The 20,919-nt window shown below is 35.1% G+C and overlaps 1 protein-coding gene across 3 annotated transcripts in view; it reads left to right on the plus strand.

Moving 5' to 3' along the window:
* FSIP1 (fibrous sheath interacting protein 1) overlaps nucleotides 1-20,919 on the plus strand; it is an 89,396-nt gene that overhangs the window by 26,068 nt on the left and 42,409 nt on the right. For all 3 annotated transcript variants that reach the window (XR_012775920.1, XM_075503007.1, XM_075503008.1), the window contains exon 10: nucleotides 588-725. Coding sequence is in view for 2 of the 3 variants with exons in the window: in XM_075503007.1 (XP_075359122.1) it covers nucleotides 588-725 (138 nt within the window). In the remaining variant the exon portion in view is untranslated. The remainder of the gene's footprint in view (nucleotides 1-587; nucleotides 726-20,919) is intronic.

The following is a 20,919-nucleotide window of genomic DNA, read 5'->3' on the forward strand; positions in this document are numbered from 1 at the left end:
ATTGCGTGTAATATTGAACCTTGAATGTATTCAGGACTGATACAAACTTCAGAATCTGATCCAAAGCTACTGAAGGATGTGAGAATGTGTAACTCAAATCTTTAATAACGGTTGTGCATCTAACTCCAACTTACAGAGAGAGGGTTGTTTCTCATTTACCATGATATCTAGTAAACAAAACCTACATTCATTTCAGTTCAGTCCTTCCTTTCCCTTCTGGCCTAACTCTGATCCCAGTATGGTTAATAGGAGCAAGCTTTGAACCCCTCATTCAGTCTCCCTGATTCTCAGTGCATTTTTATTGTTGTAGTAGAATTTAAGCATCAAAGTATTAGCTCTGGAGACTAAGAAGTTACTCTTAAAATGCGAAGGGGAAGAATTCTTTTACTGGAGTAAGTCCAGCCTGATGATTAGCTATTGTATTTGAAAATGTGCATAATGAAAATTATGCATTTGCCAAATTTGAAATTGACACATTATTCTAAACATTTCAATGTTTTCCTGATAGAAGTCAAAAGAACGTTCGTCTGGCTTTGAAGAAATATAAAGTCATATGTTTAATTTCTACCTATTCTTCCTTTTGTCAGGAGTCTCTGGTTTATGCAAACAGAAGCCTAGAAGCAGTTCCAGGTGAAAAGGTTCTGCGAGACAATAAGGAACAACGTGATGAACAAAATCGCCTGAAAGAAATAGATCATCAGCTGAAATCCCTAGAGAGAAATGTTGTAAGTCTCCTATTTTTGTCATATTTTTTTCCCCCCTCGGTTTGAAAACTTTGGAGTTTGTCATTCTGTGTGTCCTAAAATAAAATAAAATTCTGCAACCTTGTGTAAATTCCTGAAGGAATCCCCAAAGAAATATACAAGTAAAAGTCTCAAATAATTTTTCTTAATCTGGGAAACATATTTTTCAGTCATGATGCATGTTTCCCATTAACATAGTGTCTTTCAAAGTGAAAGAAATGATTCTCATCTCTTCCTCCCCAGAGGGGGATAGCATAAAGAATCATATATAAATACATCCTAAAAGGATATTTTTATGGCTCATATAATTCAGTGTTCTTTGAAGGACCAGGTCTGGTGGGAATGTTGTATACACTAAGTTATTGTGTAATTTAGTTTTGCTGAATTCATTTAGTGTATCTTTGTAACTTAATTTTCATTTAGTACATTAATTTCATAGGTGCAAGGACCTTTAGAATAGGAGCATGTAAGTAAAATGGTAGTAAAAAATCATTACTGTTTTAGAGTAAGTACATCACATCTCATCCTTATTGCTACTTTGAGTAAAAGCACGTAGGGAAAAGGCAATTTAAAATCCACGAGGATCCTATTGTTAACCTAGTAGGCAGAAATTATGTTTATTTCTAAGTCATAGAGCCAGGACTGACAAATCAAAACTTACGTGCCTCTCTCAAGTAATATATTACTATTCTTTTCTCTTTCAGTGAAATTTATTACATTATTCTCAAGTTACAATACGGAAATTTAACTAAATACTAGTGACAGGGGAACCTTAAGGACTTCAGGAATCTCTTTACTCATTTTTAAATATACATTGTAAACGTGCTGTTTGATCTGTGCTGAAAGAGCTACAAAGCAGCCTATACAGAGGAGAATTAGGGAGAAAATATATAAAACATCAAAAAACAGATGAATTCAAAAGGAGAGTCCTAAGATGATACAGTTGTCATTTGTTTAGCCTGAAAGCCAATGTTGGTATTTGGTTTTACATTGGATCTCTCATAGATCTTCTTAAGAGCACAGGAAGAAAATATCTTCCCTCCCCGCCAATAACTTATGTACATAACTTTGAAGGTTTGCCTTGCTCAGGTGAAGTCAGGAATGAAACTGCTGAAGACTCGAAAGAACATTATTGCATTACTGAGCTGGCAGTAGAGGTTAAAACCTGGCTATATATGCATGTTTTTAAGATTTTTAACATCTTTGTTTAGTGTTATTTTTCTGCTTTGAGATGAGAAAGCTTTGTTTCTCCATAGAATGTGCTATGTGGAGAAGACAAACTACTACAGTAGTGTACAAGAGACTGAGGTGAGATGACAGCTAGCATGGGTAACCTGATGAAGGTGGATTTTTACTAGCAAGCCCCAAGTATTTTGGTACATTAGCAAGAGGCATCAGTATAGGTAATTGACATAAGAGGTGTCCAAATGAAGGTGGTGGTGATTTGGAATAGTAGGCATGGACCTACCAAGGGTAAGTCATGCTTGACCAACCTGATTGCCACCTTTGATGAAATGACTAGATCTGCTCTGTAAGCTGGAGGTCAGGGCTGCCACTCACTGGGAGTTAGGCCGGAGGAGTGGGCTGACAGGAACCGTATGAAATTCGTCAAGGACAAATGTAGAGTTCTGCATTAGAGAGGAATAAATCCCTGTAACAGTGCAAGGTGGAGCCTGGCTGGCCAGGGAGCAGCCCTGCTGAAAAGGACCTGGCATTTTTGTGGACAATAGACTACACATGAGCCAGCAGTGTGCCCTGCAGTGATGAAGGTTAACAGAGTACTTGGCTGTGTCAACATGAGCATAGCCAATAGATTAAGGGAACTAATTACTCCCATTTACCTGGTACTCATTAGACTGTGTCTGGAGTATTGCATCCAGTTTGGGGCTCCCCAGTAAAGAAAGGTGTTGACACACCTGAGCAAGTTCAGCAGCGGGCCACCAAGATGATTTGGGGCTAAAGCACTTGACGTATAAGGCTGAGAAGACTTGGTTTGTTTAACCTGGAGAAGAGGTGGCTCAGGTGGACCTAACAGTAGCTTTACAATAGCAAAGAGGATGTTACAGAGAAGACAGAGCTGTAGTATCTTTACTGAGTTACATGGTGGGCTAACAAGAGACAATATTCATAAATTGAAACAGGGAGGTGCCAACTGGATTTAAAGGGGAAAAAAAAAACCTCTGAGGGTAATTAAGAATAGGAAGCAGGTTGCATGGAGAGATTGTGAAATCTCCATCCCTGAAAATTTTACAGACTTGGCTGGACAAAGCCGTAAGGCATTTGATCTGATCTCATAGCTGACCCTGCTTTGAGCAAGAGGTTGGACTAGAGACCTCCTGACACGCCCCCCCTCCCCAGTCTGGTGATTTTTTGATTCTACAAGGAAAAGGATCAAGAATTTTTATGCATTTCTCACGTGGTAATCTTTCTTTGTTATTGCTACATTGAAGGAAAATTAGTAATTTTTCATGGCTGTGTGTTGTAGAAATTTGTTTCTTGTGTGTAGCTGATTTTAGTGTTTTTCATGTAGTCATAAAAACATTAATATATGAGTTTGTTGTGTCAGACCAAAAATCCATGTAGTCTACCTTTATCTTGTGGAGGTCTTCATTCAGTAGTAGGCTTACCTTCTGCAGTAATCAGAGTTAGGACAAATACTGTTCCAGTTATCTTTTATCACCCTCAAAAAGAGATCTCCAGTGCAGATCAAAAGCTTTGTGATTCAGATAGCAGCATAACCGCAGTGGTATAATCTCAATTACTGATAGCACTGTCACTACAGTTGCAAAAACTTCAGCCACTATCTATGTATGCAGGGTTTATGCTGGAACTGCACGGCCAATATGATTAGACTTCTAGCAGGTTTCAAGCTAATTTGGATACAACTACATAACCACATGCAGTCCAGTCTTTGGTTTGAAAAAAAAAAAAAGAAAAAAAAGGCTAATTGACACATTCTTCCTGATGTCAGTTAATTTTACATACTTAATGGAGTATAGGGACAAAGAATTCAGACAAGGAGATAGTGATTGCTTTAGAGGCTGCTCACTTGTTTGTGTGTGTGTGTGACTACAGTAGGCAGCATATTTAGCTCTTATCTGTTCACAGTGCCAAAACAATAGTAGAACTTCCATTTTAATACACTTCTCTATTGTGTTAGGCACTTAAAAGATGGGAGGCAAATAACTGGAGGAATTCTGTGGAACTTCAGTATATTGAATAGGTTAATGGGTAAACAGATAAAATAAGTCTGCGTATTTTCATCTTTTCCTAGTCATTGACCTTTATATCACTTTTTGTCACTACTGACCTTGTTCATGAGGCAAACACAATCTGAGGAAGTGCGTCTGGGAACTGTGTGATAGTCTACAGCAGGCCTGGGAAATGCAGTGGGCTGCTGACTCATTCAAATATTTTGTATATAAATGGGTCAGTTCCAAGTCTTGGTTGAGTTATAGCAGTATTGTTTGGTATCACATTACACGCAGACTTGCAACATACCACACATTTTTCCTTGGCTAGACTGTGTATATTTAGAACTCTAAATCAATAGACTGTAATGTTAATTTACAGTGTTTATAAACATAGAATATGTCCTGTGTACCAATGCGTAACTCATGGCCAGACTAGCATTGCTGTGTGCTATGCAGCACCTGGTAAGGCTTCTTCAGGTAGACATACTGTGTCTTCTTATCTGTTGCTGCTCTGTAGCATGACTCTGAGATCACAGCATATGGATATGAAATATTTGTGCATTAGGTCCTCTGCGAGATACTTTGGTTGCCAGTGTAAATAAAGAAGTATTCAACTCTGAATGAAAGTAGGTTTTTCCTTCTAACAGTAAAGTAAAATATATAGAAAATGTACACTTTTTTTGTGTGAACAAAGAACAGCCTTCAGGAAATACTGCTTTTTGTTTTAGTTTTGTGTCCTTGATACCTTCTAATCTTTTTTCTGGAAAATACAGTTGTTATTATTAGAGAAGATTGGACAAAACAGCATGGTATCTCCTTCTGATACAACATACATAATTGAATCAAATTTTTCTTATTTGGTGTGGGAATGTCTAAAAATCAGGTAACTCTTGTGCAATGTGGATTGGGCGCCTTGTTTCTATACCAAAGTAATATTCTAGCCATCAATTCTGTAACAATGTTAGCAGCAAAACTGCTCTCTGCCAGGAAACTGCATGATGAAAAGCTAAACTGGATGCTTGGATTGAGGGGGGGAGTACATAGGTGGCATGTTTCCAGAATAATTTAATTATTTCTGGAAATACTGTTTGTTATTCAATAGGTGGCACTCTTCACTGTATGTCAGAGGAAGAATGCCTAGGCATCGTTCTAGGGGATATTATTACTGGTGAAAACGTTGTCATTTCTGTGGTATAAAATACAGGTTGTGAGAGATTGCCTCTCACTTTTGGCAAGATTCCAGGTGTGCAGCTTTTAACTTTCAGTTATTCTTCTAGCTTAGCTAATTAAATTGTCTGTTTAAAATTCACATTGCATTTAAATTTCTCTGTTACTCTTTCCTAGACCACTGTAATTGGCTGTGTAAAATTGGAAATAAATTCTCTGCTCTGAGTAGAGGAGGTGATTTGTCAGCAGTTAGGAATGTTATTTCTGAGTGCATGGTTATACTGGGCTTTATAATTTTAAAATATAGTATTTTACAAATTTAATGTCTGAGAGATGACTTTTTAAAATGTATTTTAAAAAGTCGCTCAGATAAAATCTTTTCTTGTTGTTGTTGTTTCTTTTGTTTGTTTGTTTTTGTTTCCTGGGTGGAAATTACGGATAGTTTAACTAAGCAGAATTTAGCTCTGTGTGTTAGGGAGTAACTTACAGTAGGTATAAAGGTAAATTTATTAATATTTTTTTTTGTGTGTGTATAGTAGAATGCTGTATTTCTTCCACTACTGAAAATGAATTATTCAAATGGATTCGTATAATGATAGCTTTACTCTGACCTTCCCTTCAAGGGGGAGGAATAGATTCATCATATTTACGGAGCAGGCTATTTAGTAGGTGCTGGCTTCTGAAATTTTAACATTTATGGATTCCTCCACTACACCTTACCTTATGTGCTGTGACACTTCATGGTTTCAGCTAAGTCTGGGACTGAGCACACAAAACAAGGCTGGAAGATAAGACTTTAATGTACTTTACAATCGATATGAAAAACAGAAAATGTGCTAAGTATAATGCTTGAAGTAATGAAACGAAGGGCTTTGGAATCTGAGTTTGGAATCCTCCTTTATTTTGAAAAAATTGTCCCCAGTGAATTAATATACCAAAGAATGTATTGTATGCATTGTGAAATTTCAATCCAACTGAAATGTATCTGTACTGTGTTTTCTGGGCCCTTGCTGAATTTCTTTTAGGTTTTAGTTTGACCTTAGTTCACTTGTTCTTCATTTGAAACCATGGCTGACTCTCTCCACATTCTTTCATCTTTCAGTTTCCTGGAAACCATTGAGCTTATCTTTGTTTTGTGAATTGCATTGTTAACTGCTGCTTCAAAAAAATGTTCAGCTGCCAAATGCGTGTTGCTGAGCATTAATGAAAAGAATTTTATATAGGAAAAAATAATAAATGTAGTTATTTTTCAGTTGTGGCTTCTACTAGTTGGCCATTTGCAATAATCCAGTAGCATGTTTGATGTGTTGAATTTCTTCATGGCAGATGGTAGGTTAAAATGCACATCCAAGCAAGCTGTTAAGTAAGATAGTTTCACCTTTGCTGGCTATATCTGTGTTTATTTCAAATGTCTTACACTGGAAGCTGATTCTTTCCTGCCAAAATTTAGCCACAGATGCCTGTTTGGGGATTTTGGTTAAATATATAAATTCAAAAATATTTCAAATGCATATTGAATATATATGCATATAATTGTGTGTGTACACACATATATATAAATAGTGTTACCTCTTAGCATGACTGAGATACTGCTACCTACTTTTAAAAAAAGTCTGATAACTTGCAGTAAGTACTTTTAAAACACAAGCTAAATCTAGTTTGCCTAGTCTTAAATTTAAATTTATCATCAGATGTCCGTACATCTTTAGGAATTATTTTTTCACAAGTTTATGCAATTTAGTGGCCAAACACAATATGTGATTGTTAATTATTGAGGTCTTTTATATAAAATAATATGAAATTACACACATTCTGTTATCTGAATAGCTGAACTTTGCAGGAAGGTGAGCAATTGGTGTAGATGGTGAAGAACAAAAATACAAAACCAATAAATATATCAATGCTGTCAAGAGCTTTGATTACCTGCAGGAGCTTACTCCAAAAGGCACGATTCTTATCTTCTTGATGTGGAGTAATGTATATCTGTGGGGAAGGAAACCTCAGGACAAAATAAATTATTGTTTAGTGCCAGAGAAATGCTTGCAAAGCATTTCATGGTTTACCCTGCATCAGGATGATGAGGGGTTTTGTTGTTATACATAATTTTATTCCAGCTTTTTCCCTGAAATGGATTGAATTCAATGCACCTGATCCTGAGTCTCTATTAGGCAACTTCCAGAAACGAATAATTTGTTCCTGACTTCTACCATAATTCCTTTCTTCCCCTTTAAAGGGAAGAAGAGTGCAAGATAAAGTCCTACCATGTATTTGGAGAGTAATTTGTCGACTGGACAATCCTGTAATATGGTTTTCAATCATGGTGGCTGCAGAAATGAATTGCTAATACTTTTGACCACAGGAACATAGCCATATTTTTGACTACTTTACTTTGTGCATTGGTATTCCTTCTAGGTTCTTCTGATATGCTGTGCAGTAACATATAAATAGCAAACATCTTTATTTCAGTTCACATAATATCATGTAGTGGCTGGTTTCTGAATACGCATATCTTTGTCCATAAAAGTGGAACTTGTTTAATAAAATATTTTCATAACACATATTTCATTGCACCAAATAAAGGGGAAAAGGACAATTTATCTAAATAAGGTTGAGATGTACCGCTTTCTACATTATTCCTTCAGAAAGTATCTACCAGGTCCTCAAGTTGCTTGCCAAGTTGTTGCCAAGCTTCAGACAGATCTTGTTTGTTCAAGTTTTACAGGAATTTGTTCTCATTATGTGATTCTACAAAATTGTTTCAGAATGAAATGTGGTAGCATTTCCACCTGGGAGAAAATACTGGTGTGAAAACCTTATTTTCTTCATTTAACAACTACTACACACATGAAGAGAGCGATAAGATTAGTAGCAGATTGATAAAATTTAAATATTTCACTCACATGATTAAAATAAATTTCCTATTTATTGATTGTTTTTCACAGTCCTGTGGACAAGAATGAAGCAGCTGCTAAAAGTATATTTCAAATTATAAAAAATAATTTGAAAACTATAAATTACATTAAGACTTAATAGAATTTAATATTTTTGTATACATGTTATTTTTTAATACTAAATTATATTAAAATATTAATCAGTTAAAATAATAATGATGCTTCTAGTTTATATGGAAAATTATTAAGATAATATTTATGTAGATGCTGGAGCCAGTTAAATTGAACTACATCCATATGATGGTAACACTGCCAACTTGATTCATAAGTATTAGTTATGCATTGATACTGCCTATGAGAAATCACTGCTGGAATTTGATACCTGCAATGAGACCTGTTTTAAACATAATAGGTTTCTAGTTAAGAATGAACACATTCTCTGTCAATTCAATGTGCTGATCCTCCTTCTCCCAGAATGTAGAGAGTTTCCAATTAAGATAATGACTTTGCTAATCATTTGCCCCGAACATGTAGGAGAAAACAGAGAAACATCTCCCTTCTTGTACTTGTCTCAGCTAATTTTGAACAAAGGAAGCCCTTTGTCTTTTTTTTTTTTTTTTTTCCCCTCTAACCAATTTATTTGTTCCCATTCTCTTTCCCAATGTCTTGCCTATGATCTCATTTTCTTCTGTAGAGTTGAGCTTTCTCATCTTTTTTTAATCCTAGATCATCTTAAAATAACAAACAAACCATCTTTGACTACCCACCCATCTCTAAATTAATGTAGTACTATTTATAGTCAGTGTTTGATCTCCTTTAGTTTTGTGTCTCTAACATGATTTAAGTTTAACTGGAACTGCACTGCTTTCTTAATTGTCTTTATTTATAAATGGCATTTGACACCATCAAACGGATTCTTATTGGAAATGTGTTTTGTCTTAGATGATGACAGAATTCATGAAAACTGATTTGCTTCTATGCTCTTATATTATTCTTTCAGTATATCCTTTGTCACACCCTCCAACCTCAACAAATACGATATAACAGTGTTCTTGTATTTGCTTATTACTTTTTTTACTATGCCATCCTTTTATCTGCACCCTGACCTCTCTCACCAGTATGTCTAAAACAGGTTGCATGTATCCACTTGCAAGGCCCTTTTCCATTCCTTCTGAACTCCCCTTTCTCTCAACCTGTCATCTTTAGTTCATGGTTGAGATAAATACATGGCTTCAAAGCAGGACAGTGCCCTTCATCACCCAGTTGTTATATTTTCAAACAATTCCATATTGCTCTGCTTCCCTCATGCCTAAAGCCTTTTCAAAACACTTTTCAGTGAATTGATGAGAATTGTATTTCTGGTTTAAGACAGTCAAGCATATTGATCAGTGGAGTTTCAGTGTTTTCCTGGTACTTGACTACCTGTGTATATGTAGCTTTTGTATGGATATACTTACAAATTTGTTTGGGATTTTCTTTTCTCCTTTCTCTTCATGAGTTTGTACAACATCTAGCACCACCGTTCAATGCAATGACTATGGTTTCTAGCTGTGGTGGTATTAAAATAATGATTAACAGTTTCTCTGGTTAGTACAGGTGTCCACAGCATAAAATTGTCATCATTGAAGTGTGCGTGCCCTTTTGAGGCAAGCAGAAGGTGTTTACTTGTTGTTAGACATCTCTATTGGCAAACTTAGGAGTTCCTCATTCCTTGCTGCCAGTTAGCACTGTTCTTTAATCTCTGTAGGAAAGAAGCCTTGTTTTTCTTGGCCTGCTTGCACACTGTGCACTGAAGAGAAATAGTTAGGGAAAAGCCTCTGTTTCTCTGCAAGTGTTGTAGGGGAAGGCTATGTTTCTACTTTGCCCTAAGATGCCACATTCAAAAAGGTGTAGTTTATCCTTTATGGGCGAGTATTAACGTCTTGATCTTTTGATAAGTACCATACAAGTGCATCTTTCTATCTTAGGGTTGACCATTATGTAATTTAGAGTCTGCAATAAATGTCAACATAGACATTTTTTGGCTGTAAATTTATCTTATATATGTGTGTCTGTATGTCTGCATGTACAAACTGTGTAGCAGAGCTTTAATCTTTTCTTGAGACACTTTAACTTGTTAGGCCAGGATGGATGTGTAATCAAACATCTCTAAAAGTGGAGGATGTAAAGTACATAGCAGATGCATAGGGTGCTGATACTCTTGTAAACTACATCAAACTATTTGACAGCCACATGGAGCTCCTAAGCCAAAAACATCTTAAATGCCCTAGCAGGATGTGACTTTTATTATAAATATTTGTAATATTAGTGTTGACATCTCATGTATTTCAGTTTAAGCTATACAATCATTTATGTATTTTCACCTATAAAAGGCAATAGTATTAAAGAAAAAAGTTATTTTCAGTATGATTCGTAACAGTATACAAATTCCATTAAATCTATAAATAAGATGGATATTACAATTAATATAGTAACACAAACTGATGGCATACTGTGATAAATCTGATGATCAGAGGTTTACGACAAAGCTTAGTTGAAAGCTAGAAGTATTTTTGATGGATTTTTGGCTTCTAGAAACAGTTTCCTGAGGTGACAACAGCAGTATTTCTAGCATGAATGCAATAATTTTCTTTTCAGAAACACTGTAATCCTGTTTACAGAGTCAAACAAAGTTGGTTTGAGAAAAGCTTTGAAAGTTTTGTCTCATTGATCTAAATAGTCTAATTACACAGCATATTTTTTAGTTATGCTGCACAGTGCAGGCCAGTATGAAAAAATACTTAGGAAGTCGGGATGTCCCTTTTCCAGAAAATCTTCACTTAAAATATTCCCTCTCATTAGAATCTGAAGAGCTAAGGGCATATAAACTTTTGATGGAAAAATTACTTAGATACCTAACATACTGCTGCCGAGTATTCATACTGGTTGTCAGTTAGGCCACAAGATGCCCACCTCTGGCAATCTCATGCATAAGTCAGTTTTTTAATTCCCAGACTGAGCTTTGTCTATGGGCTCTGTTTGCTGGACATGCTCAGAGCATGCCAATTCACCCAAGCAGCTATACGTACAAAGCATGTTACCAGCCATGATCAAGATTATGCCTGTTTTCTTTCAGAAACACAATTTAGGAAGTTAGCATCTGTCTTAGAGTACTTCTCCGCTTTCTTCAGCCTCAACAATTTCATCTCAGTACCTTTGTCTCCATTTTCCTTCACATAAGGGAGTGACCCAACCCCTACATCATTCTTTTGTAAGTTTGAGAGGAGGAAGGACATAATCTCTCCAGTGGTGAAATTAAGATATTCATCCAGGAACACAAAATCAGGGCCAAACCAGCATAAATTAGAAGGACAATATTTCTCTAGCCCAGCGATGGGCAGGATGCTCCTCTGGAAGAGAAGAAGGTAACGTTCTGAGCACTGCTTGTACAGACTTTGATTCTCTCATGCAAAATGCATAAACGGATTATTGTGTGGGGACTAGGAACTTCCTTTTTGCAGATGACAGTCTAGATCTAGATTAATGATTTCTAACACCATGAATTTTGTTTTTCCTAGTGCTTTGTTTCAGGGCTATGGTAAAGAGAGTTTTTATTCAGACTTGCCTATAGCCTTGTCATAGAGGTCTCCCCTCATAAAAAGGGGAAGTAGGCTGAGACTTAGAAATCACTTTCTGGGCATGTACTTTTGTAACGATGAAGGGCAAGTGTAATTGTCATCACACAAACTGATTCCGTGTACCTAACAGGCATGGCCACATACTTTGTGATAAATCCTAATCTTTAACACAGTCCTCTGATTCTGAAAGAAGCAGGGTTGTGGGTACTTCTCTTTGGCTCTTTTCTGTTGTCTGATTTAGTTTTAGTTTTGATTTCCCCTTCCCCCATTATCTCTTCATTTTGGCACTGTTCTGCTTACAAATATTGAGAAATGTACATTGGTACATAATACTGCATGATAGTGATCATTCTTTACAAGTTTTCGCTTCTAGAGTACTTATTTATGGAGATATGCTTACTAAATTGTGTGTTACCTTTAGTTTCACCTATTCAGGTAGTACCTAAAAAAGAAGCCCATTACAATAAGTTGACATTGGAAGACTGAAGATACTGACTGGACTTTAAGAAACGTTTTCCTCTCCTTCTTAATATGACCCATTTTTATTTTTCTACTTGGTAATTATATTTAGGAGAGAATAGGTTTATTTGAATTCCTTCCATAGAAGTCGTCCCACACTTTTAAATTATTCCTTCAAGAGTACTTGTACTATATCTTCACAGGCTCTTTTTTTTTTTTTTTTAATAATTTAAAGAGTAAGCCAAATAATGTAGTCAGTTCTTTTTCCCAAATAAAAAATTAAACACACCTCCATACCAAGAATGTCCCTTTGTATGTCCTCTGTGACTGCCCTTTTTTTAGAGCACCTCCATATTCTTCATGTGGTTGTCTTAATTTTCTGATGCGCAGGGGGCTCCCCATCCCTTTCTGGTGGGTTCTAGTTGTCATTCATACCTTGGTCATATAGTCTTTTCTGCCTGGACTATTGATAGTCTTTGGTTAGAGGGTAAATATTTTTCTTCTGAGTGAATTTATCTTCTCTAATGCCTTACTGCAAAGTAGTGTAATTATACTGTGGTGTATAGATATATGTATGTATCGAACACTAAACAATATGTGTTGCTAAGAAGAGTATTTAACTTTAAATGTTCTGAATAGTTTCCCTGTTATGTTCATGGAAAAAAAGATTAAAACTGGATAACTGCTTATACAAACATGAACGTGTGGTTGTAGCAGACCTTTTTTCTTCCTAGCTGCTTTTCTTTCTGTAAATCAAAGCTTTCCTTCAAAGAAATCTCAAGGAAAAGTGGTGTCTCTCAGCAGGGAGTCTTCATTCTACAGGAAACAAACATTTTGTGCCTGTCCTCTGCTATTGGCTTAAGTGTAATAGAAGCTTATTAAGAGAGTGCTGGAAGCTCCTGGTTTGTGAGGAGCAGTCTACAGGACTTCACCCTTTTTGTTGAAGCCATGTGTAGTACTTTCTCAATTTCATAGAATCTTCTTATTGAAGAAGCTCTTGCCAATGCAAGCTTTTGCAGTTAGTGCTCTTTCTATTAAAGATTCATATATTAGGATAAGAAGGTTTGCATATAAATATAGCACATTTTAAAAGTTTTTTGATTTATCAGATATTTAACAGGTATACCTGTGTAATTGGGAAAGTAATTAGAGTTGTTTAGTGCTAGAATAGTCACTCATATGCAATATCTTGTACTAATTTTTCAAGATAATTGATTGGGGAATTCAGAGCCAGTATAAATACTGACAAGTGTTTTTATTACTAGTATTTTTAGGGACAAAGCTAGAAAGCAGTAATGAGGGAAGTGTCTTCAAAGTGATAGTAACAAGCAGCTAAGAATTCTTAGTGTAATAAAGCAGCAAAAGAACAGTGACCTTTTTGGTATTATTATATGAAGGTATTATTTGGTATTATTATATAAAGGAAGTCATTGTGGCCTATGTTTGTAAGAGTAATTTCAAGTACAGTGAGGTAATGGATTCAGGGTACTTTCTCAGAAAAGCAGGTCTTAAACTTGAATTATGTGAATTCAAGAATTGGCAAAACTAAGTCTTATATAGAATGTAGAGAGTATGGTCTGATTTGTGAAGAAAGATTAGAAATAATAATTATGCATATATTAATCAAACTCTTCATGAATGATACACATAGAGTGTAACCTGTAATTAGATCAGGAGTATAGATATGAAGCGTGGAGAGAAATAAGTGGTGTGTAATGAATTCATGCAACCAATCATTATGCAAACAAACGTCTTTCCAGCTGTAAATATTAAGAAAACTGAATTCTCAGTGTTTGAAATTATTGTATGAGTAACTGATAGCTGGTTTATTCTCTGTCTCATTACCAAGTGACTTCCAGTGACTGTCTAGTTTCTGAAGGTGAAGCAGTGTTGCTTGTTTTGAATGGATACACCTGTCAAATAATTTTTGATTGGAGGAGGAGAAGGGAGGATTTGTGCCATGTGAATTAATCTTTTAGTATAAGTTCTGATGCAGAAATGGCCTTTTAACGTTTCTTTGTATTGTTTGTTTTTCAATTACCTGTACTTCCTTATCTGACAATTTGTTTTTTAAACCTTTATAGTAGAATGTTTCTAGGTTTTTTTTTTTTAATGAAGCTTTGGTACTGAAGCTAGGAGTTTCAGGTACAATACATTAAAGCTAAAAAAATAAAGCATAGTATTGGAAACTGAATTGATAATATCAGCAGGAAAATCAGTGGCAAATTTAGATTCCTTACGTTAATTACATGGTTTTATTCTCATAAAAATTAACAGAAGATAAATTAAATTGAATTTGTTCTATTATTACATGCTATAGTAATTGCATTTTTTTTTAATGCAAAGGTTGCTTAATAAATGGATGTTCTTAGTAGGAAAAGTAATATCTGTATCTTGCTTGTTTTAATACCAGGGGTTCACAACAGAATTTAGCTACAGAGAAAAGTGAGTGAGCAAATCTTTTAATTAACCTCCATGATTATGCACCATGCCCTCTTCATTAAATAGATCTAACAGGGAGAAAAGCCAGTTGTTTCTAATAATTTTCTTGTGCTTTTGTGGTTTGTATACTTCAGTGTTCTGAAGGTCGGATAGAACTACCAGACCATAAAATCCAGCCAGCGAGAGATCTGGAGCTAAGAGAGCTCAAGGATTTATTAAGTGATGTGAAACTCTATTGTTTTGTGCATGTGTTACATAATTGCTGTCAATGCAAGGCTGTTAAAATTCCCCGCTAGTAATAACACGAATACCATTTTATAGCTTCAAGAGAAGATAAAAGAAGTTTCTTAGTCAGCACTTCAACAATATCACAGCACATGTCAGTTTTATTATTCTGGGGCCTTCAGTTTTGGCAGATGCTCTCCATTCTGGCTGTGGTAATTACCATATAAATTAAGCAGTGAAATAAGCTGAGTGCAGCCTTATCCCTGCTGCCTGTAACCAGGTTGCAAGTACTGCAGTGTGAAACAGGCATAATTCAGGCTGATTATATTTAGAAGGCCACATTTTGAAATGCTGGGCCTTTATCTCTATTCATGTCAATTTTAAAAGTAAATTGAAGCTGTTTAGTTGCTGTGCAAACAGAAGGATCATTCTTTCTCCACAAGGTACTCTCCATAATAGCATTCCAGGAATTAGTTTAATCCATCCAGGTTTGATTCATAGCCACTAATTATATTTCAGCATACATTCTAATGCTTCAAATTATATGTGTCCTTACTTTAATGAGTTGTAACTAGTCCGTAAATTGGGAGCTTTGCACTTTTATACCTAACAGGCTTTACTTTGAATTTTATGGGATTAAACCACTATGGAAAGTCTAGGAAAGTGAGCTGAAATGAGTGGATTTGTTTTCTTTTGCTTTGTGTTTTTTTTCAAATTCAGTTAATTCTGCTCATTTGGGAAGCCTTGGAAATTTTTAAATCAAGTCCAAATGCAAATTCCTCAGATGATAGTGATAAACCAGCCATTTTCCTCCATGTGATAAGTAACTGCATGTGTCAGCAGTGGGCAAAGAAAATAAAGATGATGTGCACGACTGATGCTTTTTAAAATCAGAAAAATTGTGTTGGAAAATAAAAGCCTCAAAAGAAAAATAGTGTGTTATGTAATTTATTTTTTTTTTCCCCCTGGTATTGCATTACAGAAGTCAAAGCATTTTAGAGAACTGGATACGTTATGAATGGTGCAGTGGACACAAAGAAACATGGCCAGGATCTCAGTGAGCTGGTGACAAAGTTGATGATGTAACTGCAATCTTTTGATCTGAATTCTTCTTTTAAATTTGGTGTCATGGAAAGAAAGAGAGCAGAAACTCGAGCCATCAGTGTTAGGCTACAGTTAATTATCTTTTGCTTTACTAGACTATTTTCTCTATAGATAAAATGTGAACCTGCAAAACTGTTTGCTGCTTCAGAGATAACTTCTGATCTTTTAATAAGATGGAAAGTAAAATTAGGGATTTTGATTCTTGTGCTTACTTTTCACCTCTGAGGGGTAAGTTACAAGATATTATTTGAAGTTATTACATTTATTAAAAGTGTCTTTATTATATTCAAAACAGAATAAAATTAGAGTTCCTATCTCCTCAATTGTCAAGGTACTTTTGGAATAAAACTTGTTTTCCCTCTTTTGGTGATTTTCTTTGAGTATAGGATTTGGATTTCCTTTAACATTCTTGACATGGAATGGCAGTGTGAGCAGTGAAACAGAACTGAAATAATAGGATTTTTAATCTTTAAATATCAGAATTGTGTTTAACTATAGTAGAAATAAACACCACTGCCAGAACCAATTCCAGCTCAACTAATTTTATTATTCCTACTTAAACTCCTCTTTGGTGTCAGGTGTTTCTTTTTCTGCCAGTTGTATGTTGTTTGGTCTTTTCTTTCCTTCTTTTCTTTCCTTTCCTGCATTGCTCAACAGTTGACTGGCTTATTTTTCTAACTGAGAATTTAGGTGGTTTCATGCAGCACTTCAATGTCCTTTAGAAACAAAGGTGCTACATAAAAATAAGCTGTTATTTGAATAGCTTGATTTTGAATTGTTAAATATTTGAATTGTTAAATATTAGGGAAATCTTTGTGAGCATATTGAATACATTTTGATATAGTTAAACAAGGAGAAGAGGCACCTCCAATCTACCAGACAGATGGTACGTGACATTAAATGACTTTTTCTGTTTTGGAGAATCCTATCTTTTTCTCATTTTTGTAAGCCCTTTCTGAGGCGAAGAGAAAATTAGATAAACCATTTCAATAATTATTTTCTATAGGTGTATCTGCTCTATACATTGTGATTAATTCTTACTATATAATTACCTTCATTAGGGCTCTTTTGTATTTGCATTTTCTTAGAGATTAAATCAATTAAGACATGCTGTAATCCCACAGAATCTTTAGAGAATTCATGGAGGAGTGGTCATAGAGATCTGCTTGGGCAGAGTCATTTTGAAATTTAATGCTGAAGTTACTACTTGGTCTTGATACTCAGACCTTTCAGTAAATGCTCAGTTTAGCAGCCATGCCTGGAATGTCTGGTTTGGTAAGACCTGCACGAAAGTATTTTCTGTGGTTGACAGAAATGATGTGAGAACACAGCTAGCAGTGGATAAAAACAATTAATTGATGCTGAGAATATGGGAAGGGAAGACCTTGGTTAACCATTAGAGATGTGTCACAGTTAAAGTTTGATACACTGTTGAGCTTGCTTCACAAGCAAATACATAAAATAAAACAACTCCAAGCTACTAATTATATTATACTACTTGACTTATTATTTGGATTTTTGCCAGGTAGAAAATGATTAGGCTAAATCTTACTTGTACTTTCACACTTGACCTCCCTGTAATTCCATGGAGGGAAAAAAAACCCCAAACCCAAAACCCATGGGAAATAATACTTCATGGGGAAAAATGTGTTTGAGTATTGGCAAACTTAATGTTGCTTGTGGAAAAACTGCATTCCACCACCATCCTTCACTCTTAAATGTTATTAATTCACAACTTTACTTGTCATTCCTTTACCAAAAATACTTGTAAATACAAGTAAAATACTTATTACATCTGGCACTGAGTATTTGAACCGGGTAACCAAGACATTGGTAGAATCTATTACAGTAACTCCAGAGACTGGATTATCTGGAAGGTGCTCTTGTCAGCTTTAGCTGTTGCTTTTCCATCTCCACTGTCTCTCAGGCTTTCTATTTGTATTATCTTTATTATTATTTGTAGTACTTCTCTTTGCATCTCATAGTGTGCAAGTGGACTCACCATGCTAAGCAAGGCAATGGTAGATCTTAGCACCTACTTGTAGAGTTAGGATGCTACCACCTATGGTTCTGTGCTGTTCCTCTTATGTTTAGTCAGTTTTGAATATGGAGTAATACTGTTTACTTTCATAAATTCCATCAAGCATGCAAATAACCTGAAACAAATTTCACTGTGAGGACAACAGATTTTAATGTGCAATTTTAATCTTGATTCATATTTTTCCCTCATTTTGTTTCTAGAACACAGCACACAGCAAACACTTTCTAATGCAGTTTGTTCTTAATCTTCTCCATTTTAAACTATTTCTGTGGTTTACCTAGTAATAGCTTATTTGAAACTGTGAGCTGCCAGGTGATGTGCAAATTCACTAACTATATAAACTTTAAGGTTAGGTTAAATTAAGTAGTGTTGATATACACTTTTGGTACAGGATACCAGAATCTCATGCAGAAATACAGTGAACTCATTTATGTTTTGATGAAACCTAGAGAGAACAGTCAAGTTATGTGTTAATTCGTCTCCATATATCTTTAGGCCTTACTAGGTCATTTTTCACTAAAAAGGAAAAATTGCTGCCTTCAAAAAGCCTACACTCCTCTTCTAAATGTGACCAAATGTGATGTAGGCAAAAGGAAACAAACTGTACGAAGTAAAGATGGGAATGACTTTGAGCTCTTTAATACCATGAAACTGCTAATGTCTTTAATTAAAGCTTTAAAAGAGGGTAGAAGCAAGTAAAACAATATAGTATAAGAACAATATAATATGCAAGATTGAAAAATTATGCCCATTCGTGCAGATTTTATGGTATAGCAAGCTAAATTTTGAATTTAGTGATTTTAACAATTGGTCCGGCTGAACTAGCTAAACATTGTCTATAGGACAGCATTTCAAGTGCAGTCTAATTAATCATTAACACAACTTTGTGAAATGAATGCCCCCTGCAATGAGTTTGCTTCATTTACACAACAGCCTCTTGTCAGCCACAGCTGAAAATTGTAGGTAGTTTCTGCTTTGAAGCAAAACATTCAATTCTTGGTTACTCTTTATTGCAAGAAAAAAGAGAAAAAACATCTTAATCACACTTAAAGATTAATTTGGACTGAAATTGCAGGAATGTTCTTTGAATTATTCTTGCATAGCTGTCTAGTGTAAAATGCTTTAAAGTAGCTAACATGCATATTTCAACTTGGTGAACTAGTATTACATTGGCACAGAAAAATGCAGTCTGCAAATAATTAAACAATGATTAAAACAAGAATAAACTAGATTTCTTTTAGTACTGAGATCATACTTTTGAAAGCTGATGTTCTCTCAGCCTTTTGAGTTTCTTTTTGTCAAGAAAGGGGAAGTCTGCCCAAGTACTGCCAAATCCTTCACGGAATCCCTATGTACAGAAAGCGAAATGGCTTATGCATATTGCTCTGCTCTGAAGGTTTTAACTCTAGATGCGGAGTTAGGCAGGTGTCAGATAAGTTCAGAGAGGGAGATTCCTTGCATAAGATCATTTATAAGTCCATATATTAATTTTTTCCATAGGTAATTAAGATTTTTTTCCTGAATGATCTGGTAATTCATATTCTATTAAAACAATACATCTGTTTCAGTATAAGTGCTTAAATCATTACAAGAATGATCACTATAGAAAATCTTGATGTTATATAAACAAGTGCACAATGCAAGAAAGTAGAATTCATTTAGTTTAATGTAGCCATAGTCCTGTATGTGGATTCATGTGCTGTCTGTGAATACTGTTTGTGCTTGGGCATCAGGTTGCCTAAGAGGTATATAAAAAAAAAAACAAAACCCAAACCTCATGCAGTTTCATAGTTTATACTTGATATATTTAAGGGACCAGCTAAAGTCTAAGTCAATTTAAGGTTCTAAGCTAAAGCTAGTGATAACCTATTGTCATGAATGCCATTAATAACATTAAAAAGTCTGGTAGACTGATTTTTTTTACCAATTTACCTTCTGAAGAACTAGAAAGTAGAGAGCTGTCCTTTCATTTTGAGCAGAATACTGTTCTATATTTTGAGTACAGGATGAGCATTATTGCTTGGATAAAATAACAACTCTTTCATTCTGAGGCCCATCTAGTTTCAAGGAATGTCATTTATGTGGTAATTTCCTTCAGCATTTATTGCCTGTCTAAATCTTGAATGAATCAAATGGAATATATTACCTGTGGCATAGATTTTAAAATAAGATCATCTTGAATATCTCTTTGGAGGGGAGGATATAGCCTGATACTCTGCTGCTTCTTATGCTTTCTTAAAACTTTGTAAATTAGTCATTCAGAATTACTGCTTCTTTTGAAAACCAATAATTTTATTTAGATATAAACATACATGCATAATAATATTTACAGGTAAACTAGCTAATTGTTTAATGAGCTATAATCTTTATGGGTTTTGGAACAGAGTTTATCGTCAATGTTCAAGCTGGAGAATCAAGAGCCTTATTCTTTGTTATGTTTTGGTATTGATGTGACAGAGAAAGAGCGGAATATCTATTTGAAAAAAAGATTCCAAACCAAATTAATTTTCTTGAAAACATTTGTCGTCTTCTGATTTGTAGATATTTTGTGTTTGAGCACAGTAGTTTTCGCAATGAATTCTGGAATAGAAAACTAGCGATAATAGAAACAGTGGCCTTGTATCTTGGACTTCTCTAGTGACCTGCTAATGTACAAGTTGTTCAAAACATTTATCTAAACATCACAGATATTTTAGTTCAACATAGAAAGTATCAGATACATAGTTTTGAAATAAACTGAAATAACTTAAAAAAAAAAAAAAAAAAGGTTGTTCTTCCATGTACTATAGTTTTGACTAAGAAGGTTTTCACAGAATCATTTGGATTGGAAAAGACCCTTAAGATCATCGAGTTCAACCACAAACCTAACACTGCCAAGTCCCACTAAGCCGTGTCCCTAAGTGCCACATCTACACGTCTTTTAAATACCTCCAGGGATGGTGACTCCACCACTTCCCTGGGCACCCTGTTCCAATGCTTGATAACCCTTTCAGTGAAGAAATTTTTCCTAATAGCCAACTTAAACCTCCCCTGGCA

The sequence above is a fragment of the Mycteria americana genome, chromosome 5, assembly GCF_035582795.1.
Source record: "Mycteria americana isolate JAX WOST 10 ecotype Jacksonville Zoo and Gardens chromosome 5, USCA_MyAme_1.0, whole genome shotgun sequence".
NCBI classification, from domain to species: Eukaryota; Metazoa; Chordata; class Aves; order Ciconiiformes; family Ciconiidae; genus Mycteria; species Mycteria americana.